At 53.1% G+C, this 22168-nt stretch overlaps 2 protein-coding genes across 8 annotated transcripts in view; both read left to right on the forward strand.

Moving 5' to 3' along the window:
• The window catches only part of NCKIPSD (NCK interacting protein with SH3 domain), a 53353-nt gene extending 43466 nt beyond the window's left edge, over positions 1-9887 (forward strand). For 2 of the 3 annotated variants that reach the window (XM_079317041.1, XM_079317040.1), the window contains exons 9-13: positions 2642-2722; positions 3956-4084; positions 5917-6009; positions 7525-7697; positions 8258-9887. In XM_079317041.1, coding sequence (XP_079173167.1) covers positions 2642-2722; positions 3956-4084; positions 5917-6009; positions 7525-7697; positions 8258-8461 — 680 coding nt within the window. In that variant the 3' untranslated portion in view covers positions 8462-9887. The remainder of the gene's footprint in view (positions 1-2641; positions 2723-3955; positions 4085-5916; positions 6010-7524; positions 7698-8257) is intronic. The other variant, XM_079317042.1, reaches the window with a different exon arrangement.
• A 3775-nt stretch (positions 9888-13662) lies between these two features.
• Positions 13663-22168, forward strand: part of CELSR3 (cadherin EGF LAG seven-pass G-type receptor 3) — a gene marked incomplete at its 3' end in the record, with an annotated part of 31116 nt that continues 22610 nt past the window's right edge. For 4 of the 5 annotated variants that reach the window (XM_079316674.1, XM_079316677.1, XM_079316675.1 and 1 more), the window contains exon 1: positions 13663-17234. In XM_079316674.1, coding sequence (XP_079172800.1) covers positions 14108-17234 — 3127 coding nt within the window. In that variant the 5' untranslated portion in view covers positions 13663-14107. The remainder of the gene's footprint in view (positions 17235-22168) is intronic. The other variant, XM_079316676.1, reaches the window with a different exon arrangement.

Here is a 22168-nt window from a genome sequence, read left to right on the forward strand (position 1 = left end):
TGGTGAGAAAGACTTTGCCCTGGGACTGATGCAGGCATATTGGCTGCTGGCCAGTTCCTCTGCAGATGTTTGGGTCTTACTGCTTCTGGACAGTTCCTTCCCTCTGCTGCAGCTGGCCTGCACATCTATCCATGTTATAATACCTTATAATAACCACCACAAGACAGAATTAGCCAGAACAATTCCAGAGAAAACAGACAGGGATAATTCAGTCTGTAATCATGACTTTCTCCCTTGTTGCAGCAGAGTTTACATGCAAGTCAGCTGTCAGGCTCTTTTACCTTCAGTCATAGACAATTGTGTCTGTTCCCAGAGCCCACATTTCACACTGCTGTGTTTAGAAGGTGGAAGCAAGGTTTTCAAAGGCCTCTGAGAAATGCTTTTCATACATGATTGCAGTTTCTCATCACTATCTCAGTGGACTTCAGCAGTGCAGGCTGGTAAGCAAACAGCTGTATCTCTCCTGCCTGTCGTGGCTACTTCAATGATGCTTATCAGTCTGTTGTCAGCAGTCCCTCTGCTTCAGGAGAGCTGCATTGATACTGTTTAATTTCTGACAGCCACTGCTCCTGCTTTGTAAAGTTAAAAAAACCCAAACAACATGCTCAGTATTTTGACTGACAGTTATTCTGTTCTTCAGCATGGTGAGTGTTGGGGTCTTGTCCTGCTGCAGCTTGGACACACCCAAAAACTTATAGAGCCTGTGCAGAGTGAGTGTCCTGGATTTATCTGGATTTGCCCCAAGTTCAGGTTTCTGGCTGGTTTCAGCATTTTTTGATTTGTTATCTTTAGGGAAATACAACAAGATTTGCCTCCTAGTCATGTAGACTACTGTCAACCAAGATGAATGGACATTAGTTAATGGCAGATGGACCAAGGAGGTACAAAACTAGTCTGTTCCTCCATATTTGCTACTGCCATGTTTATCACTGGCTTCTGGCTCTCACTTTACTTCATTGCTCCTGGTGTGATGAGAGAAAATGTTTTGTTGATGAAAGAAAGCCTTTCTAGGAACATGAGAACAGCAGCTCCCTGTGTCTCCCTGCTGCAGTGTCCTGCCTCTGAGACCCAGCTCCTGTAGCCAGGGAGGAAAGAATGAAGAAATTGTGTGGTGAACAGTTTGTCAGATCCCTTTTCTGCTACAGTGTGCTTTAGCATCACTGTCACCTTATAGCTGAGAACTTCTTATATAAGAAGTACAAATTATATTTAAGTCATTAAATATCCTCCCTCTCTGTTTACGGAGAGTAAACAGCAGTTCTCAGCCTTCCTTTGCTGCCACATGGTCTACAAACTCTTAATCTTGTTCATACTGTAGTATCTGGTTAAGCTGCAAATTATCTATTTTTACTCCAAGTGCTTGCTGATTGAAAACTGCAGCATGTGTGAAACTGTGACAGTGTTTGTGTGCTTTGAGTGGAGAGGCTTTGCTGACAGAGCTGACTTTCCAGGGGGCATGGGGCTGCAATGACTCAGTAGCATTTTGTTCCCTATGCTTGACAGTAAACCTGAGAGCTGCCAAATGTTACAAGTCCTTTGGCCAAGTCCAGGAGTAGCTGGTGATAGTGAAGGCATCAGCCTGTGGTGCTAAAGCCAAACTGCAGGATGCAGATGCTTAGAGATGGGTTGATTTGTGGCTGAAGAAGTGAAATATCTTAAAGGGTTTGGAGGGGGCACTGAAACTGGTGTGTATTGTGGAGGGCAGCAGGATGGCCAGAAAAAGCATCATAGATTGAAGGGGCCTTTTCCTCCTCTGATGAAAAGTAGTTTTGGTCAATTTTTCATTCAGTTTTCTTGTGCCCCAGGGCTCTTTCTGGCAGATGTAGCTGAACTTTATTTAGCTAGTGTGTGTGGTAACCTATATATAATAATACTAATTTTCCTATTGCCTTCAGACTTGCTGAACTAGACAGAGGCTACATTTGATGAGGGCACAGATCTTATTCCATGGCTTAGCTTTTTTGTTCTGCAAATATCTGCTGAGAGGTATCCATTAATTAAAATTCAGGAGAGACACTGACAGGGGTTCTTTGGAGCATTCACATATAGCTGCTGCCAGCAAAAATTGTGTTGGACTAGCAGGCTATGGGATGTATCAGTGCTGGAGATGTGTGGCCTGGGAGGTGGGAAGATGCACAGCCTGAGCAGTGATCTGGTCTCTCCAGGGACCTTTTATACCTTCAGGCAGAGCTGAGGTAGCAAAAGTAGAGCAGTGCAGAGATGGTAACAAGCAGCATGGCTGTCTGGGGGTGGTGTTGGTTGGAACAGGCAGTATTTTGAGCTGGCCAGATGGATGCTTTTTCTGGGTTCAATAATTACGTAACTATGGGATGTGTCCTGGGACTGTGCAGGGGAGGTTTTTAATTATTCACAGCAAGTTTGCCCAAATCCTCTGAAGTAGAGGGAAAAAAAATAGAGGACTGTTGTTATGACTATTTTTAAATTGCTTTGGAAACACAGGCACAGAAGGCGTGTGGTGTGCTAAAATGGGGAAAAACACCCTTACTGCTCAGTCAATACAGGAATGAGGAGCAGGCTAATCAGTGTTAAATGCCTCTATTAAATGTGAGACTTCCCAGCTGCAGCTGGGGAAAGGTTTCATATCCTTGGAAGAACTAATGACAGGACCTTTGTCTTGCAGATCATCAAAAGATGTGTTACTCTGCCCTGGTGCTGGCCATGATGTTCTCCATGGGGGAGCCCCTGCCATATCACCACTATGGTAAGAGTGAGTTGTGCTCATTGCAGAGCTGGTGGTGGGATGTCTGGGACATGCTGGCAGACACAGGGAGGGACTTTTCCTGATGATCAGGGTGGGGGACAGCTCAGTGGAAGGCCCAGCAAGAGTAGGGTCTGTTCTTTATTGATAGAGCCTGGCCAGCTGAAGCATGAGCTGAAATGCCAGATTTCCAAAGAGCAGCACAAATCTGGGTTAGAGCAGTGGAGGACTCCATACCATGCTGGAGGCAACAAGGATTTGCCCATCCCCGTGACTAAATGGCATTTTGTTTTACCTCTGGCCTCTTTTACCTTTGTGTAAAAGCACAGACCTCTCACTTGCTTTGGAGACTGTCTGCTGATGAGGCTGAGATCCCAGATCCCTGCACAAACACCCACTAAAAGGCTGTCAGCTGCATAATGTGGCCTCTTTCTGGTCTCTCTTCTAGCAGGATAGTGCAGCCCTCTGTAGTTCAGGCTCTTAGGGAAAATGGAGATGATTAAGGGAATTGCAGTCAATAATGAAGTGCAAATATTTTCCCTGTTTTAACCTCTGTCCTTTCATTTCAACCAGAAAGCCCTGCCCACTTCTTCCCAAGGCTATGTTGTGTTTGGGAAATTCTAGGCTTCATTTTCCTAGAAATGCAGTAGAGATTGTTATAAGTATCTCATCAGTAGCTTTACCTTAACACCAGGTAAACCTGTACAAGATTTAAACTGGTGCAGTAGAGCCTGTAATGAGCCTCTACACCTCCTGTTTTTCTTTTTTTGTGTAACCCAGTTATTTCCTGCAGGTGGACTTATTTGCATGAGCTCCTGAGCTTTCCTAATAGCTGAATTGAAAACTGGGTTATTACTAATGATCTAGATCATTAGGTTTGGTTTTTTTTTTAAAGAGATTAGTTAAACCAGTGGTCAAGAATACCAATTTCTTCCTGCCTTGAAGCCTTCACTGGTGGCATTGGCTCTGCAACAGCTAGAGCAGGAGTAGATGTTTTGTTTATTCAAAAATATTGCCTGTTGGGGTACTAAATTTCAGCAGTCCCCTGCACTGTGTCTCACACAAAGATGCCTCAGTGGTCTGTCTAGTCCACTTGAAGAGCCCTTCATTCCCTGGAGGCTGATACTAGCACTCCACTAATGGTTTTTAAGTATAAAAGAACAGAGAAGCAACTTAGATGGTCCCTTGTTTGGTTTATTTTCACTGTGCTGTAAATGCCTCTTTCTCCTTGTGCAGAACATCTCAACTCTCAGTTTGTGCAGTTCCTGCTGGATGTGATTGAGGATGGGCTGCCCTCAGACACCACTGACCAGCTGCCTGACTTATTTGTCAACGTCCTTCTGGCCTTCAATCTCCACATTCCAGGTTAAACTGGTGCTGCTCTGCCTTGGCAGGATTTCATTGATCTAGAGTGAGAGTGTGAAAAATGGGGAGGAAGAATCTTACTGGGTCTTGATGGTGCTGTAACTACCAACCAGCTCTCCTAGTCTCTAGCACTACACTGTGTTTAAATATGGTGCAAAACCCCAGAGCAAAAAGTGGTCTGAGAGCCCCTGCCCTGCAGCTCTGGGCAGCTCAGTGGATTTGTCACTAGGCTTCCATGGTGCCCAATCAAAAGAGTTGTTGGGCTGTACTTGCAGAGCATGAGTGAGGTTAATTTATAGGCATAGGTGACTTGGGAGAGAAGATGCTTCAGTAGGCATTTCTGGATACCAATTCAGAACAAAAGTCCTCTGCATTCTGTGGGTCTTGGCAAAGCATCTACTTCCCTATGCACACTGCCTGAAGCTCATTCAGTGCCAAGTGGTTGAGGCCAGGCCCTTCAGCATTGGCCTGAGCTGTGCTCTCCCCTGTTTGCCCTTGTTCTCTGTCCTCCCTGCCCTGCTGAGCTCCATGAGGACAGACAGCAGATCAGGTCCTTAGGGAAGAGCATCTTCCTTCCCTCTGTCTGCACAATTTGAAGCCTGTTGGAAGGTTGGAGCATAGTTCCAGGTCCTGCTAAGAGAGGCCATTCCTTAACCCAGTCTCCTGTTGCTCCAATTGTCTTTAGTTAATTACTTACCCTTGATCTGCTTCATTATCCTTGATTTTTTGGAGAGAGGAGAGAATAAAGCAGCAATAATATGTCCAGTAATTTACCTGTTATTTTGGGCTGTGTGTCATTAAAATTTATGCAAAATTTTCTAATTTCATGTGAAATTTGATTGCACAGAGACTGATTAAGTACATCTCTGCTGCTTTCATTCATTACCTCTTCCCACACCCATATCCTTGCTGGCTGCAGTAATTAGGCAGTAATGCAAGACAGGCAATGTGTTTCTGGGGATTATTGCCCACCTGGGGCATAGCCAAGAGCAGTGACTTATTCTCTGATGCTAAGAACATGTTAAATGATGTTCACATTGCTTATTGGTGGATTGAATTTTTTATCCCTATGTCAGCAAGATTCATCTATCATGCAGTTCAATGGTGCACTATTAGTTCAAAAATTCTCCTAATTGCATATTATATTGATGTCCTTCAGGATCCTGAAACACTTTGCAGCCTGTGAAATATTACAAGCCACAGAAATAGCCACACTGTGCTGTTTATATGATTCTGTGTGCACACTCACTCACACACACACACACACAAGTTCTGCTTGGGTTAATGTATTTTACAGCAAATCACTCCCAGAGCAGGCAAGGGGACAGTTCCTAGAACCAGCCTGTGCCCTTGCACAGCACAGTGCTGAGTGCTGGGAAAAACTTTTCTCTTTTGGGATGCTCCTGAGACCCTTCCTAAGAGAACTTGTAAGACTCTAAGTTCCAGAAGGGGACTGCTGATAGGAAATAAGAAGGTACCAAAGAATGAAGCTCTTGGCTGCAGAGGGTTGTGAGCAGAGGTAATGTTTGACAACATAAAGCCTTAGCAAGGTATTTTCCCAGTATTTGGCTGGCAGGGTGGGAACCCACACATGGGTCAGATATATGAAGAAGAAGCCAAGTTACAAGTGTTTCATATGCTGTTTCCAGATTTATTTCACCTTCTCTCTCCCTGCATACCCACTGTGTGGCCTGAAACATTTTGTAGCTCTGATAGCCTGTGGTTCCTCAAAGGTCCCCAGAGTACTGATGTGAAATAGGAGACACCCATTATGTGTTTTTATCATGGTCTTCAGGAGACAAAGGGAGATGCTGAATAGGTTTCTTCCTTAGTTCCAGAACACAGTGTGATCATGACTACAATAAGCAAGCACTCCAACGTCAAGACTTTTACAGAGAAGCTGCTGCTGCTCCTGAACAGAGGAGGTGAGTGTGTGTGGCACTGTTACCTGCCTGGCAAGGGGTGCACATAGATGACTGGGGGGACAAGCCCCATGCTCCTTACAGGAAAGAATGTCAGGAATGCAGGTAGCTTAGGAGCAGTCAGCTCAGGCTGTGCTGTGCTGCTTCCTGGTGAGTTTGTGAGGGTGACAGTCTGCATTGCTGAGGATGCACAAGGAATAAGGTAATGGCTGATGGCATCTACAGAGAGAGAGGAGTGGCTGCCATTTCCATGCTTCTGGGTCACATCAGCTTCATCTCAGAGCACGGACCAGCTGCCATGGGCAAGGCTCTTGTCTGGGAGGAAAGCTGGTCCTGAGCCACTTCTGTCCTTGGACAGTCAGAGGACTCAGTGTGTGCTGGCACACAAACCTCTGCCTGTGCTGGCAAACATCTGCCCTGGGGGACAGATGCAGAGGGAGCTTTTGTTTTCCAAAATGCTGCTTAGAGTGGAACTTTCCATTTCTGAATTGCCAGCAGAGGGTTAGTCTTGTGTCTGCTTCAGGCATGGAGTGAAATCCAGTGTACTTGGAGAGCTGTTACAGAGCAGATTGCTGGAACACTTGAGATGTCTGCAGGAAGAGTGGTGCCAGGTCTTTCAGCCTGTGCTGCAGGCCACTATTGTGCTTTCCAATACCTTCTGGAGCACAGAAGCTTTGCTGCCTGAGAGATTTCATTTTGTTGAGTTGCTGGAAATAACCCATCCTGTGATGCATGCTGCCCATCTTACTCTGGTTTCAGTTCTCTTTGGGGTTGCAAATCACCATCTCCACACTATATCAGCTTGAGGGCAGCAGGCACCTCATTGCTCCTCTGTCTGGCCTCCTCCCAAAGCCTTTGTTTAGCTCTTCCCCTGCCAGATTCCCTGCAGAGATCACCTTACAGTGAGGAGTTGGGAGAAGAGGTCCCACAACATAATGAAGATTTTGCCTGCCTTCCTGGCAACTGCTGCAGCTGCCATGGCTCAGAGCCCCTCTTGGAGTCTGCAGGGATGTGTTTTGCTGGAGAACAGAATGTGGTGTCTCATTTAAACTTGGAAGTGTTTGGTTTTTTGCTTCAGGGACAGTATTAGCCTGATCTCTGGTGAAAGTTTGTTTTTGGTACAGGTTCTGATGGGGTTTTCAGAGGGGTTATTGGACCTCTCCTAATAAACCAAGGAGAAAATGAGTGGTGGCTGTTGAGCAAAAATGGGAGATACTGAGAGATAATGTGCTAATGTGCTCTCACCTGGGATGGTCGGTGAAACATAAACAGTGATTAATGCTAATCATAATGAGTTTGCTCTCATCTTGATAGCCTGCAGAGCTGCTATCCTGATTACACACCTCTGTGCAAGGCATTGAGGTCTTTAGGCACAAAAGCTATCCATGGGCAGGGAGTGGCTGGCCAAGGGCAGAGCAGCCTCCTCTCAGAAGGGTCTGATGAAGGGAAGTGCACTGAAGATGGAGCAGATGGGCAATGGGAAGGTGTGGCTTAGCACAGTCTCTCTGCCTCCCCCAGATGATCCAGTTAGCATCTTCAAGCATCAGCCTCAGCCACCACACTCAGTGCTGAAGTTTCTGCAGGACATCTTTGCCAGCAAGGATACAGCCAGCATCTTCTACCACACAGACATGATGGTCCTGATAGACATCCTGGTGCGGCAGATTGCTGATCTCTCCCCTGGAGACAAGGTGCTCACAGTGACCTATGGGTGCTGGGGAAGGGAGCACAGTCCCAAAGCAATGGTGTTTTTCATGGCCCCTCATGGGGCCTGGTGGTGCATGCAGGAGTGGAGTTCTGGGGTGGGCACAATATTTTTGGGTGCTTAAATCAACCTTGGGAGCTGAGGAGGAAGGGAGAATTTATCCTGCCTGGCACACCAGCATATGTGAAAAAAGATCTGCCAGGCTTCTGGGGGTCTGCATACTTCTGACCAAGGACCTTTGGGAAGAGAGACCCTCTATGAATAGTAGTAGGAGGAATCTCTCTTGTTTGATGTTGCAAGAGGCAGGGGATGTGCACGTGTTCAAGAGCAGGGGAGGAGCAGCACTCTTGCTGTGGGAAAAGCAGAGTTTTCCATAGTTACTAATGATACTTGAGGAAAAGCAGGTGCCTCTGGAGATGTGCTCTGGTTGATGGTGCAGCAGCAGCTGTTCCTGTGCTCATGCTGTAATGGAGGCTGGCATGCTTGTTTATCTCACTGAAACTCTTTCACTTTGCTCTGTGGTTTGTCTCCCCTCCCTTTTGGCAGCTGAGGATGGAGTATCTGTCGCTGATGCATGCCATCATCCGCTCCACGCCCTACCTGCAGCACCAGCACCGCCTCGCTGACCTGCAGGGCATCCTGCAGCGCATCCTGGGCGAGGAGGAGGACGACCAGCAGTGCCAGATGGAGAAACTGATCATCTTGGAGATTTATAAGGAGTTCCCAGAAATCTCTTCTGGTACCAGCTAATGCTCCATAACTCGGACTGGAGTTTGAACCGCTTGGATGGACTATGTCTTTTGTTGACACTTTCTCCCCATTCCCTCCCAGTACAGCTCATACCTTACATCCCTCTGTGTGAGGCTAAGGTTGGGACAGCATTCACCGGCCCTTTGGGAGCGCCAGTGGCAGAGGGTGTGGGTGCCCTGGGGCCTGGTGCCCGGGGCTGGGGGCACAGGATGCAGCTTGCCTGCAAGACTCAGCAGAAGTTATTTGGGCACCTGGTGTCAGTGGGAAGGGCAGAGAGCCTGTGGAGGCTTAGCAGCCAGCACGGGGGGATGTTCAGCTGCACTGGTGTCCCGAAGAGAAAGGCCTTTGCCTTAGAGTATCACTTCTTTTCCATGTGCGTCTCTCTCCCTGCAGTGACCAAGTGGAGTCCGCTGGTGCTTGGAAGAAGCTTTTGTAACATCTGTTTTGTTTCTTGCTGCTAGTGCCAATGTGCTGCAGCCCTGCCAAGGGAAAGTAGCTGCTCGCTGTCTAATGCCTCGTCTAGTGAACCTTTCACTCCCTCCTAGCCTTCAGCTTTGCCTCTGGGCAGCAGCCCACCTTGAGTCATGGAGGTCTTACCCAGCAGCTGCTTTTCAATCTGCTTTCTATAGTGATGTTTAAATCTCAATTTCTTGCAGACTGTGGCAGCCTAGAAGTAAGAACCACGTGGGTGACAGTGCCCTTAGGAAGCCCTTGGCCAGACACAGCACAAGGACGTGTCCTGCCAAGTGAAGCTGCCACTTGCCACCTCTGTTGCAGCATTGCCTCGAGCAGAGGGGCTGCCCTTGGGCAGGCACGTTCTGTTCGTGCAGCGTGTGCATTTCTTGCCTTGAGCTTCATAGTAGCTCTGCCTCGCTGCCCTCCCTGTCCCCATGGCAGTGCTCAGAGGCAGTGTGAGCCTGGTGTCCAGTAGCTGTTTGTGACTATGCTAATTGTGGGGAACCCTTATTTTTATTTCCTCTAGGTTTCTAGCAAACGGGATTAACCTGCTTCCCTGGTCTAGATAGTCACACACACTAACGTGGGTCTCTTAGATATTTGTGTGCACAGTGTGGTCACTTCCTGTCCCCAGGTATTCTTTTGCAGTAACCAGTGTAGGAGCTGTGAAACTGGAAATACTGGGCACTGTATTTACTTTAATTTTTTGGGTTTTTGTTAGCTTGAGGGGACGACACAAGCTCTGCAGGCCTGGGTTGGCCACAGGGCAGTGATGCTTTGAGAACAGAGGGGTTTGGCCTGGCAGCCAAGGGGGGCAAGGAAGTCAGCCTGGGAATGCCCAAGTTTAATAACCACTCTAGTAGAGAAACCTATTTTTTCCCTGTAAAAATGTATGAATGTCAAAAGGGATCCTGTATTTTCTTAAACACTAAGTGTAACCTGCAGAAGAATAAAAATGTCTTAAACTGGACTTCTATGAGTGTAGCCCTGCATGCCCAATCCTGTTGTGGGGGCACCAAAGCATCAAGGGTGGTTGGGTGCCTGCTGCCCAGAGGCAAAGCAGTGGGTGCTGATCTCCAAATGGGGGTAATGCAGTCGTTTTCCCTCATTCAGCTTCTTGCCTTGTCTGTTTCTACCATGTTGCTGACTGACAGGGAGGGGTGGAGGGCAGCAGCCCTTGCTAGGGGCACAGCCAGCATTCCTGGGGCCTGCCCAGCATCGCTGCTCCACATGGAAGGTTTGGCAGAGCTGGACTCACAGTTCACTTCCCACAAGGTCCATGCAGCCTCAGCTGGCTCCCAGCAGAGCTGCCAGGGCAGTGAGCCTGGGCAAGGAAGGGTTTAATGGTCTGTATTGAGTGTAATGAATTGTGCTTGGGCTGTGGATGTGTGCTCCCAAACCTGAGCTGTGCCTGCAGCTCCGGGTGCCTGGGATGGCAGGAGGACAGCAGAGCACTGTGCTGGCAGCAGGAAGCTGGTCCCTGCTCCTGGCTCTGTCCCAAGGGAGCCAGCCAGGTCATGGGCACAGCACTGCAGGTGTGTAAATGCCACATGCAAGCTGTGCCACTCCAAACAGGGATGGCATCAAACACAGCTACCTGCAGAATCAGGACCAGGACTGTCCCAGCTCCTGTCTCTTTGGTCTGTGTCTCCAAAGTCCCCAGGCATGTGGCCTTGAAGTGTGCAATTTGCACACCTGGGGTCAATCGTGACACATGGGGGCTGCCAGTGCTCACTGCTGTGGCACCCATGGTGCCTCTCCTGTGCCCCATTGCTCTGTGCAGCACACAGTTGCCCCTGAGCCAACCTCAGCTTCCCAGTGCTGCTGGGGCTTGTTGTTGGCCCATGACCTGCTGCTGTGGTGAGAGCTCATCTGGCACTTGCCCTCAGTGACACAGCACAGGCTTTGCTGTGCCAGCTGTGGCAGGACCTGTGACTCTGCTTGCCAGGAGCCCAGACTGGTGCAGAGCTGGTGGCTCCCATGGGCATCCCCGAGCCATTGCTGCTGTGGGGTTGCTCCCCCTATCCCAGCTGCACATAACACCCTCTGCCCCACCACCCTGCTGCCACCACAGCCAAGGGCTGCAAGAGCTAGGGAGGCAGCTGGCTGTGGGGTCCAGGGGCAAAGATGCACCTGCTGCCCAGGAAAGGCCTTCCCACATCACAGGGAATCAAACTATAGCATGGAAACTCACTGTCCCCAGCCTGCTCAGCAGGTCCTGCTCTCCATGTAGGTGAGACACTCAGGATTGTTGGCTGTAATTAGGCACAATTAGAGCAGCATCTTCTCATATTGGTGTTATTATTGTGGTGCAACAGTGAGGGGTGTTGGGGGCTGGCACGAGGGGAGTGATACGTTGCCTGTGACCTGCGCTTCTGCTTTATTGTCTGGAATGATTCAATTACAACTATTTTGTGCCAGTAATACCCTGATAATTTTCTCCTCCTCCCCCGAGCTGTCAGCTGGGTAATTAGAACAAATAAACTTGAAAGCCTTCATTACTTTTAAAAAGTATTGCCTCTCTCCTGATTTGGTTTCCTGATTGCACATCCCCAGTTTGAGGAGGTGTGATGTATGATCCAGCCAGCATGTTCCTGTTGCACCTGAGTGATGAGCTGCCCTATGTTAAATGAGGTTTCTTGGGTGAGCTGTGTGCAGGGACAGGACTGCTCTGGCATTATCCTAACAGCACTGAGGGGGTTCAAGTGGATGCGTAAGGATCTGTAGGGGAGAAAATAAATCCCCCAAGAGCACAGTATGCCTATGGCTGGTATGGCCACAGCCCTGTCAGTGCTGGTGCTGGACCACCCAAGCCAGAGGTGTTATGTGGTGGTTGAGGAGTTAACCACAGCAGATTACCCATCCCATGGAGTTCATAAAATAACATGTTGGCTTCTCCAGGGGCTTAGACATCCACACTGAGGAGGTGTCAGCCCTGAGCATTGTATAAACACCAAGGGAGCTTCTCTCTGGCACAGGCTGAGTGCACTGGCTACCCCTTTAGGGCCTGTCTGGTATTTCCCATCATGGTCCTACAACACGTGCTCAGCTCAAGCAGCAGGGCAAGGACAAGCCCTGCCTGCTCTGCCCACCCTGTGGCTTCCCCAGTGGTGGCCAGGTCTTGGCTTCTGCAGAGGTGATGCTGGTGGGAGGGAATTACCAGCCCTGCATGAGGCCAGCCAGGTTTGGGGATATACTGGGTGTGCTGCAGACCCCCTGTTGTGTTTCCTTGGTTTCCAGCCTAGGAATGGGAGCCTGCTTGCTGTCAAACCCTCATCAGTGGGCAGCATGTGCTCTTCCCACCCCCTCATTTACACTAACAACAATTGCTAAGGGACCATCTGTCACCATTGGTGGAACCAAAGCTGGGTGAGAGCTGGTAGTGGCCATGACTAGTGGGGGAGCACTGAAACATGGAGCAGAGAAGCAAAGCACTGGTGCCACCAGGATTCAGTGCTGTGGCAGCAGCATGTGGGATGCCCCAGCTGGAGCAGAGGGCACCACCAGGACGGTGGCAACTGGACTCCCTTGAGTGCCCAGACCTGCTGTGCCATGGGGCCTGTGCTGTCCAAAACAGTGTGCAGCTCCCAGGCAGCCACTCAGATTTCTGCAAAGGGACAGTGGGACCTTGCACAGCCCTGTGGTGTTTCCTGCGGGGTGGGAGTGTGTTGGAGAGTGAGCATGGCTCCTGCAGTGCTGGCAGTGGCAGCTGAGCAGAGGAGCACCACCTCCATGAATCCATCCCACTGGTAATTTCTGAGTTTGTTTGGGAAGCCATGCAGGGCCTGTACAAGGGCTGCTAGCCATGTCTAGCCTGGCTGTGGTGTGGATACTGGGGTCCTCCTGCTGTCCAGCCTACACACCCTGAACAGTCCATCCAGCACAGGAGGCTCTTGCAGCCCTTTTGGAGCTGGGATGTGCACTGGACGGAGGCACAGTGTGTCCTATGTACACCCTGCCCTTCCCTATGTCATCCTAAACTCCCCCCATCTCCAATTTGCTATATTTTCCTCCCTGGCACAACTCTTTCTTCCCTAGCATTTGCCCCAGTGTGCCCTCTCCTTTAGCAGGACATGGCCAAGGATGTCCCTCTACCATGGCATGTTAAACACTAACGAGGACCTACACCCTGTTATTCCTAAGCCTGATATGAGCTTCAGTGGATCAGGATGAAGTATTAGTTGATTGAATCAAACCAACAACTAAATTATGAAGCTGGTGCATTAATGAATCACCATTAATGCAAGGGTCTGGAATTTTCCTTGGAAATTTGTAGGGTTGGTTTTGGGATTTTTAATATTAAGGATACAGGAAGCAAAATCTGCGACTTTCCCTGTGGTGATGGTGCCACACTTTGTGAGTGCTGGCAGCTGGGGTCTGTGCTGGGGAAGCAGAGTGGGGTAGCTGAATTTGTGCCATGCCCATGGGTGGGGAGCCGGGCTAGCAGGGGCTGCGACACCACGCGCACCTCCTGGAAGAGCAGGACACAGGGAAGCCCGTCCTCATTCACACAGTCAAACCCATCCTTGCAGACCCAACGTGTTCCACTTCCAGATGGGCACGGGGGAGTGAAGGCGCCCGCCAAGGCGCGGCAGTGCTCCCTGCCCGCCTCCCCTTTGTGCGGGCGCGGGGCAGCGGCCGGCGGGCACAGCCGGGCCCAGGGGACAGTGCCGGCGGCAGCGGCTCGCTGGGCTCAGCAGGTGCGTGCTGTGTGCACGGTGTGCCGCGTCCCGGGCCCGGCGCTTTTGGAGGGAGGCTCCGGGCGCCGCTCGCCCGGGCCCGGCCGGTGCAGCCCCGCGCACTGAGCGGGCCGGCGGCGCGGAGCCCGCGGGGCTCACTGCGGGCGGCACAGCCCGCTCCAGGGCCGGCAGCGGCTCAGCCCCGCAGGGACCGGCCGTGCCGCGGCACGGAGCAGCAGCCGCTATACAGAGCGCCCACCCCAGCACAGAGCCCGCACGGCGGCCCGCCCGCCCGGCCCAAGATGGCGCGCGGGGCGGGCGGGGGCGCGGCGGGGCGGGGCGGCGGGAGCCATGTTGGGGCTGCGGGAGGAGCCGCCACCACCCCCGGCAGCAGCGGCGGCGGTGGCGGTGGCGGCGGTGGTGGGCAGGGGGCGGCCATCGCCGGCGCGAGCGGGGGCGGCGCCGAGCCCATCGCCGTAAGCCCGGGCCGGGCGGCGGCCGCCGAGGCACCATGGCAGCGGCGGAGGAGCCGGTGGCCGCCCCGAGCCGCTCCTGCCGCCGCCGCCACCGGGAGCCGCCGCCGCCGCCGCTGCTGGTGCTGCTACCGCTCCTGCTGCTCCCTTTGTTCCCCTCCGGGCTGGGGGCTGCCGCGCCGCCGCCGCGGGCCGGCTGGGGCCCGCCGAGCCGCTGGGGCTGTCCCGCCGCCGTGCCGTGCCGGGCCGCGGCCGTGCCCCCCGGGCTGCCCCCGGCGCCGCGCCGCCGCTCCCCGCCGCGCTGCCCGCCCCGCGCCGCCCAGCCGCGCCCGCTGCCGTCCGTCCCGGCGCCGGCCCCGGGGCGGCGGGCCCGGCGCGCGGCCCCGAACCGCCACCCGCTGTTCCCCCAGTACAACTACCAGGCGGAGGTGGCGGAGAACCAGCCGGCGGGGACGGCGGTGGTGGCGGTGGCGGCCCAGGACCCCGACGGGGGCGAGGCGGGGCGGCTGGTGTACTCCATGGACGCGCTGATGAACAGCCGCTCGCGGGACCTGTTCAGCATCGACCCGCGGGCCGGGCTCATCTCCACCACGCAGGCCCTGGACCGCGAGAGCATGGACCTGCACTACTTCCGAGTGACGGCCACGGACCACGGCGCGCCGCGGCTCTCCGCCACCACCATGGTGGCCATCACCGTGGCTGACCGCAACGACCACGACCCCGTCTTCGAGCAGGGCGAGTACCGGGAGACCATCCGGGAGAACGTGGAGGAGGGATATCCCATTCTGCAGCTGCGGGCCACCGACGTCGACTCCCTGCCCAATGCCAACATCCGCTATCGCTTCGTCAACGAACGGGCCGCCTTCGACGTCTTTGAGATTGATCCCCGCTCCGGCCTCATCACCACCAGCGGGCCGGTGGACAGGGAGAAGATGGAGAAGTACTCCCTGGTGGTGGAAGCCAGCGACCAGGGCAGGGAGCCGGGGCCCCGCTCCGCCACTGTCAAGGTCTACATCACGGTCCTTGATGAGAATGACAACATCCCTCAGTTCAGCGAGAAGCGCTACATTGTCCAAGTGAGGGAGGACATACGGCCCCACACTGAGATCCTGCGTGTCACCGCCACGGACCTGGACAAGGACAACAACGCGCTGGTGCACTACAACATCATCAGTGGGAACAGTCGGGGCCAGTTCTCCATTGACAGTGTCACTGGGGAAATACAGGTGGTGGCCCCCCTGGATTTTGAGGTGGAGCGGGAGTACGCCCTGAGGATCCGGGCTCAGGATGCGGGGCGTCCTCCTCTTTCTAACAACACTGGCATGGTGAGCATCCAGGTGGTGGACATCAATGACCATGCCCCCATTTTTGTCAGCACGCCTTTTCAAATCTCTGTCCTGGAGAATGCTCCCCTTGGCCACTCTGTCATCCACATCCAGGCCGTGGATGCAGACTATGGCGAGAACTCGCGCCTGGAGTACAAACTGACAGGGGTCTCAGCTGACACACCCTTTGTGGTGAACAGTGCCACAGGGTGGATCACAGTCAGCGGGCCCTTGGACCGGGAATCGGTCGAGCACTATTTTTTTGGGGTGGAGGCTCGTGACCATGGCTCTCCATCTTTATCTGCCTCGGCCAGCGTCACCATTACTGTCATGGATGTCAACGACAACCGCCCCGAGTTCACGCAGAAGGAATACTTCATCCGCCTGAACGAGGACGCAGCTGTGGGCACCAGCGTGCTCAGCGTCACGGCGGTGGACCGGGACGTGAACAGTGCCATCACCTACCAGATCACGGGAGGCAACACGCGGAACCGCTTCTCCATCAGCACGCAGGGTGGGCTGGGGCTCATCACCCTGTCTCTGCCGCTGGACTACAAGCAGGAGAGGCGCTATGTGCTCACCGTGACAGCCTCCGATCGCACCCTGCGTGACAACTGCCACGTCCACATCAACATCACCGACGCCAACACGCACCGGCCTGTGTTCCAGAGCGCTCACTACTCCGTGAGCATCAACGAGGACCGGCCGGTGGGCAGCACCGTGGTGGTGATCAGTGCCACGGACGATGACGTGGGCGAGAACGCCCGCATCACGTACTACCTGGAAGACAGCGTCCCTCAGTTTCGTATTGATCCAGACTCCGGGGCCATCACTCTCCAGGCACAACTGGACTATGAGGACCAGGTCACGTACACGTTGGCTATAACTGCCAAGGACAATGGGATCCCCCAGAAGGCAGACACCACGTACGTTGAAATAATGGTGAATGACGTTAATGACAATGCCCCCCAGTTTGTCAGCCCTCATTACCAAGGCATGATCTCTGAGGATGCACCTCCCTTCACCAGCGTGCTCCAGATCTCTGCCACCGACCGGGACGCCCACACCAACGGGCGAGTGCAGTACACCTTCCAGAACGGGGAGGATGGCGATGGAGACTTCACCATAGAGCCCACGTCGGGGATCATCCGCACCGTGCGCCGGCTGGACCGCGAGAACGTTCCTGTCTATGAGCTGACTGCCTACGCCGTGGACAGGGGCATCCCTCCTCAGCGAACCCCTGTCCACATCCAGGTTACCATTCAGGATGTGAATGATAACGCCCCTGTCTTTCCTGCTGAGGAGTTTGAGGTCTTGGTTAAGGAGAACAGCATCGTAGGCTCTGTGGTGGCCCAGATCACTGCTGTTGACCCGGATGAGGGACCCAATGCCCAGATCATGTACCAAATTGTGGAAGGCAACATCCCTGAGATATTCCAGATGGACATCTTTTCTGGGGAGCTCACAGCCTTGATAGACTTGGATTATGAGACAAAACCCGAATATGTGATTGTAGTGCAGGCCACTTCTGCCCCTCTGGTCAGCAGAGCTACAGTCCACATCAAACTCATTGACCAGAATGACAACAGCCCTGTTCTGAAGAACTTCCAAATCCTGTTCAATAACTACGTGTCAAACAAGTCCAACACCTTCCCCTCGGGAGTCATAGGGAAGGTCCCAGCATACGATCCAGATGCATCTGACCACCTCTTCTACACCTTTGAGCGGGGAAATGAACTGCACTTGTTGATTGTAAATCAATCGAGCGGGGAGCTGAGGCTGAGCCGTAAGCTGGACAACAACCGTCCGCTTGTGGCCTCCATGCTGGTGACTGTCACAGGTAGGGAGTGAAAATCATTAAATCTTCAGCACAGTACATTTGGGGGACTCTGTGAGATCCCTCTGGGGAAGCCCATTGTGCGTGGGGGGTTGGGTTGGGGACTGGTAACAAGATTTGGACTGGGAGTCCATTCCAGTAAGAGAGTACTGCTGGAGTGGTGTGCAGGCTGGCATGGGAGGCAGGCTGTTGGGGCCAAGGCTGGAAATGGTCTGGAAGAACAAAGCATCGTTACTGAGCTGTGAGATCACTTCTGGATGCTGGTGAGGCACCTCTGGAGGTGACCAGCTAGACTGTGTTGTGTGCCATAGGGTGCTGGCCTAGGAAAGAGGCAGTTCACAGGATGGCCAGGCTGCTGGCCCAGGGGCTGGTACACTGCTTTGCTCCCAAGCCCAGGTGACTCATCTCTCTCTGCCGGGACTGAGTGCTTCCCTGGCTCTGCACAGGAGGGAGGGATTGATCTCAGTGCATGGAGCCCTCAAACACCTATCTGCCATTAGCAAACAGTCTGGATTCTGGCTGTGGCACCTGCCAACACTTGCTTTGCAGGGTGGCCTCTAGGAGCCAAGTACCACCTTTCTGCAGCCAACTGAGTGTTGCAGGTACAGCTGTGACAAACCTGAATACAGTGCCTGGAACTCTTGCATAGTGTGTTGTTGGAGTATACAAATGCAGGTGCTAGTTGTAGCTAGGGGTGGCTTTGTGGGATGTTGGGGTGCTCCCTAGCCCAGCTAAACGGGACAAAGATAGACCTAGGAGCCTGCCTGTGAGCAGGCAGGGTTTGGAGCTGGAGCTGGCAGAGCCTGAGCTTTGCCTTCAGCACTAGCCTGTCTTAGCTGGTGGATGCATGATGTGAAATGGAGGCATCTGTCCATTGCTGAACCATGGAGCGGCTGCGGGAGGGAGGGAGGGAGGGAGGGAGGGAGGGAGGGAGCCCTCTCTGGAGGGGCCGAGCACTGAATGGCCGGCAGTGCCTGTGGAGCCGGGCTCTGCACTGGGATGCTCCCCACACCATCCGCCACCAGCTGCCTTCCCTTTCAGCTCTCTCCATCCAGCCTGTTCTGTGTAGGAGCATCTCTTTCAAACGATGGAGCGAGGGCTTTAAAAGGAGACCTGTTCAAGGCAGTGCTGTGTGAGCAGCAGCAGCCTGGCAGTGGGCTGGGGCTCTGTGGGGCTAATTGTAGCCGCAGGGCTGGCCGAGAGCGGCTGCAGGCGAGCACATGCCCATTGCTGGAGGTGGGGGTGGTTCTGACCTTTCCAGCTTCTACCCCACTATATTATGTGAGCCCTGCCTCCCCACACACTTAACCCTGCACAAAGGCAGGAGACAATCACATCCTGAAGTCCTGTCTGAGCCGCCTCGTGGCAAGGGGGCCCTTGCAATTAGAATGTCGTCATCTTCCAGCGGGTAGGGAGAATGGGAGAGGTGTGCTCGAGGAGGAGGGGAGAAGATGGAAGGGGAAGAGCTGTTCTGGCGAGGGAAGTGAGATGCTGGAAAATGTGCCTTTTGTTGGCTTTTACATTGGCTGTGGAGGTGGAGGTGTAGTTTGGATTTTGAGGCTTTGTTGTTGGAAGCCCCCCGCCCAGCTGGCAGCTCCCCAGCCCCACGCTGTCGTGTGTGCAGAGCTGGCAGCAGCGCTTCAGACCCGGCTGCATTGTGTGCCCGGACCCTGTGCCCTGTGCACCTTCCTGATGCTGCAAGGGGGCTGGAGCACCTGCCTGGGTGCCCCAAGGGTCAGCATCCTCGGAGGGAGGGACTTCCCTGCCTTTATGGTGCATTTGAGGGAGGCTGAATCCCATTAAAGCACAGGGCAAGGGGCTGTTTTGCCTGCCTGTGAGCTGTGTGTATCTAAGCACAGCCCCTTGTAGGAGGCAGAACAAACCAGTGCCTTTCCAGCGGGACTGATAGCTCGAAGCTGACCTCAGCTTCTCATAGGTGTATGGATACCTCTGGCTGCTAAAATCTGCTCTTGGCTGCTGAGGATGCAGGAGAGTGGGGTGGAGGGGCTGTCCATGGCCAGCAGCACTGTGAAATCAGGGCAGTGTAAGAGACTGACATCATTGACTTTAAACCATTTCAGACTGGTTTCTCTGGGCTTGGTGGCAAGTGTGGAGGCTTAGCTGCAGAAGAATGACATTCATCTTCTGTGCTGGGTGATGGGAGCCTGATTTACTTTCAAGATCCCTTAACTGGTAAAGTATTATCAAAATGTTGAGAGGTCTGCCAAAGCCCTTCAGCAATGGTGAGGAATACTCACCATTCCAATTCCCATCTATTTTCCTGACTTCTCTGTCTGGAAATGTTTTACTGTTCCTCACCTGCAAACATGAAAGTCACTCTGTCTGTCCCCAGAGCACCCTTGCTGTTTCTGGAGTGGCCATTGCAGTCGGAATAGTGGCTTTTGCTCTCTTGAACACTGTTGCTACCACTCAGAAGAGAACATGGAGCTCTTTGTTGCTTTTGAAGCCGATTGTTGTCACTCTTGGAATTGCAAACAGAATGGCCTAATGCTGTCCAGTACAAGGGTTAGAGCCCCTTGTCCCTTTTCCTTGCTCCATTCTCTGTGTTTCTAGGACTCCTAACTCTGCTGCATGAATATTCACCAGGCATCAGCTCTCTAGCCACAGGATTTAATCAGAATGGCTGAGCATTCGTGATTAAAATGCCTCCCATGGGGGGTCAGTGCCTCCAGCCAGCTTTGGGCTTTCTTCTGGTAGCTTTATTTTTTTTTCTTTCCCCATTTGCAGTGGGTCATTCTCTTAACCATCTGTTTCCCTCTGCTTGGAGGGAGGAGGCAGCCTTGGGTGTGATGCTGAGGTGGGACAGTGCTAGAGGGGAGCTTACTGAGGAGGGCTGTGGGGAACCAGCAAAGGGATGCTTGGCTTTCCTGCCTGGGCTGGACAGTGCCAAAGGCATGAGGAGAGGAGAGGAGAGGAGAGGAGAGGAGAGGAGAGGAGAGGAGAGGAGAGGAGAGGAGAGGAGAGGAGAGGAGAGGAGAGGAGAGGAGAGGAGAGGAGAGGAGAGGAGAGGAGAGGAGAGGAGAGGAGAGGAGAGGAGAGGAGAGGAGAGGAGAGGAGAGGAGAGGAGAGGAGAGGAGAGGAGAGGAGAGGAGAGGAGAGGCAGCTATGTGCTGGGAAGCGATCTGGTGTCAATGTGATGGCATCCTGGGTTTCTGTCTCACCAAGTGCTTCCTCAGGGGCAGCTGCCAGGCTGATGGTGGCTTGGGGAGCGTCTTATGCCAAGTGTGACTTGTGTCTTACCTCACACTTCTTCCTCCCAAGGTCTGGGTGGTCTCAGTATCCCATGAGCCTCTTGCAGAGAGAATGTGCCTTGGGGAATGCATGTGATGATGCCAGTTCCTTGTTCTGAGCCCAGTTCAGAACAGACAGTTCTAGATACCCTGGCATGTCCAAGCACATGCTGAATATAGCTGTTTGTTGCTGCTGCTCATGCTGCCCTCTGTGCCAGAGTGGGCAGGATGACACACACAGTAGTGCTTTCTCACCTTGCCTCCATATGGGATGGGAACAGTTCGACTTCAGAGAGAAGCACCCCCCTTTCCTCCAGGAGATTAGCTCCTGGGTGATTGTTCTGGCATTCTGCTCCCCCAGCCTGGGGCCAGCCTTATCTCCAGAGCACCAGTCCTGGCACACAGGCTGCTGCATGTGCAGGACTTTGCAGAGTCACTAAAGCTTTCACTTTCTGAAGAGTAGAAGAGAGAGATGGAAGAAAGGGAGATGTTTCAATTTGTAAATCCTCCTGCACTGCAAACTTCAAACAGAGCTGAGCGAAATGCAAAGGCTTTGCAGCACAGCAGCCATAGGAAGGGAAAAACAGTAAAGGCAGCTTTGTATGTGAGGCTTGGAGCTGGGACATGGATGAAGGATGAGTGGCTGGCATTTGCACAGCTGATCCTTGTCAGGGATGGGGCTGACTGGGGTGCCAGGAATCCTCCTTTTGCCTCCTTGTACTGGGCTGGAGGAGGTGAAGCGCATAGGGAAGGTTACAGCAAGGCTTGGGATCCAGGATTAGTCATGGGACTCACTGCTGGGGTGTGCTGATGTAACTGTTGTCTTGGTATGATGAGGTAGAGACAGTTTTCCAAAGAAATGTGGGAGTTTTAGGCGCTCAGGTGAATGTGGGGTGGGAGATGGGAACAACAGGTGAGAGCTGTGGGCTGCTAATACCTGTGGGGCACCAGTGTTGGGGTGCTGGCAATGGGCTGGAATTGCTTCATTTCAAGAGCAGTGAGGTTCTCATTGAGCCCCATCAAGCATTTCTGGGGCCACCAAGGTTGGCACAGTCTTGCCTTGCATGCTGAAGTCTGGGTCTGCCTGCTGGAGCCTGTCCCAGGAGGGAACCAGGTGACTGGAGGCATCCTCCTGGGGGTCAGCAGACAGGCTTCTCCCAGCTGGCTGCCCTGGCCAAAGCTGCCAGCAGAGGTGTCCGGGGTATTCTGGAGTATCAGGATCCATTGGGTCTCTGGGAGATGGGTAGGTGGAGTGAAGCAGAGGTCCATGATCACAGATCTGCCAGGATGGAGGCTGCAGCACTGTGCATTTGGGCTGGGCTGTGCTGTTCTGGCTGGGAGTGCCCCCGATGTGTGCTGGGTGAGCTGCTGGTGCTGGCCAAGGTCCTGGGAGGGAGCAGGCAGGCATGCTCCAGTGTCCCTGCCTGCTCCTCTGCTCCTGCCTGGGAGATTGCTCATGTGGTGCAGGATCCCAAAGGAAAGGAGTTTGTTTCCAAGGAAAATAGAGATTAAAGAGAATTAAACAAACCAGAGATGGGATGAGAGAGGAAGAGATGCAGAGCAGATGGTGAGAAGGGAGGAAGCAAGGAGACCAGCATAAAAGCTTGGGAGAGCCTGGAGGAGAGAGGAAGGAAATGGCAGGAGGAGAGCACAGGAAAAGGCAGCATGGGGAAGGCAGACAGGGCA

This window comes from Erithacus rubecula (genome assembly GCF_903797595.1).
Source record: "Erithacus rubecula genome assembly, chromosome: 13".
In the NCBI taxonomy this organism is placed as follows: Eukaryota; Metazoa; Chordata; class Aves; order Passeriformes; family Muscicapidae; genus Erithacus; species Erithacus rubecula.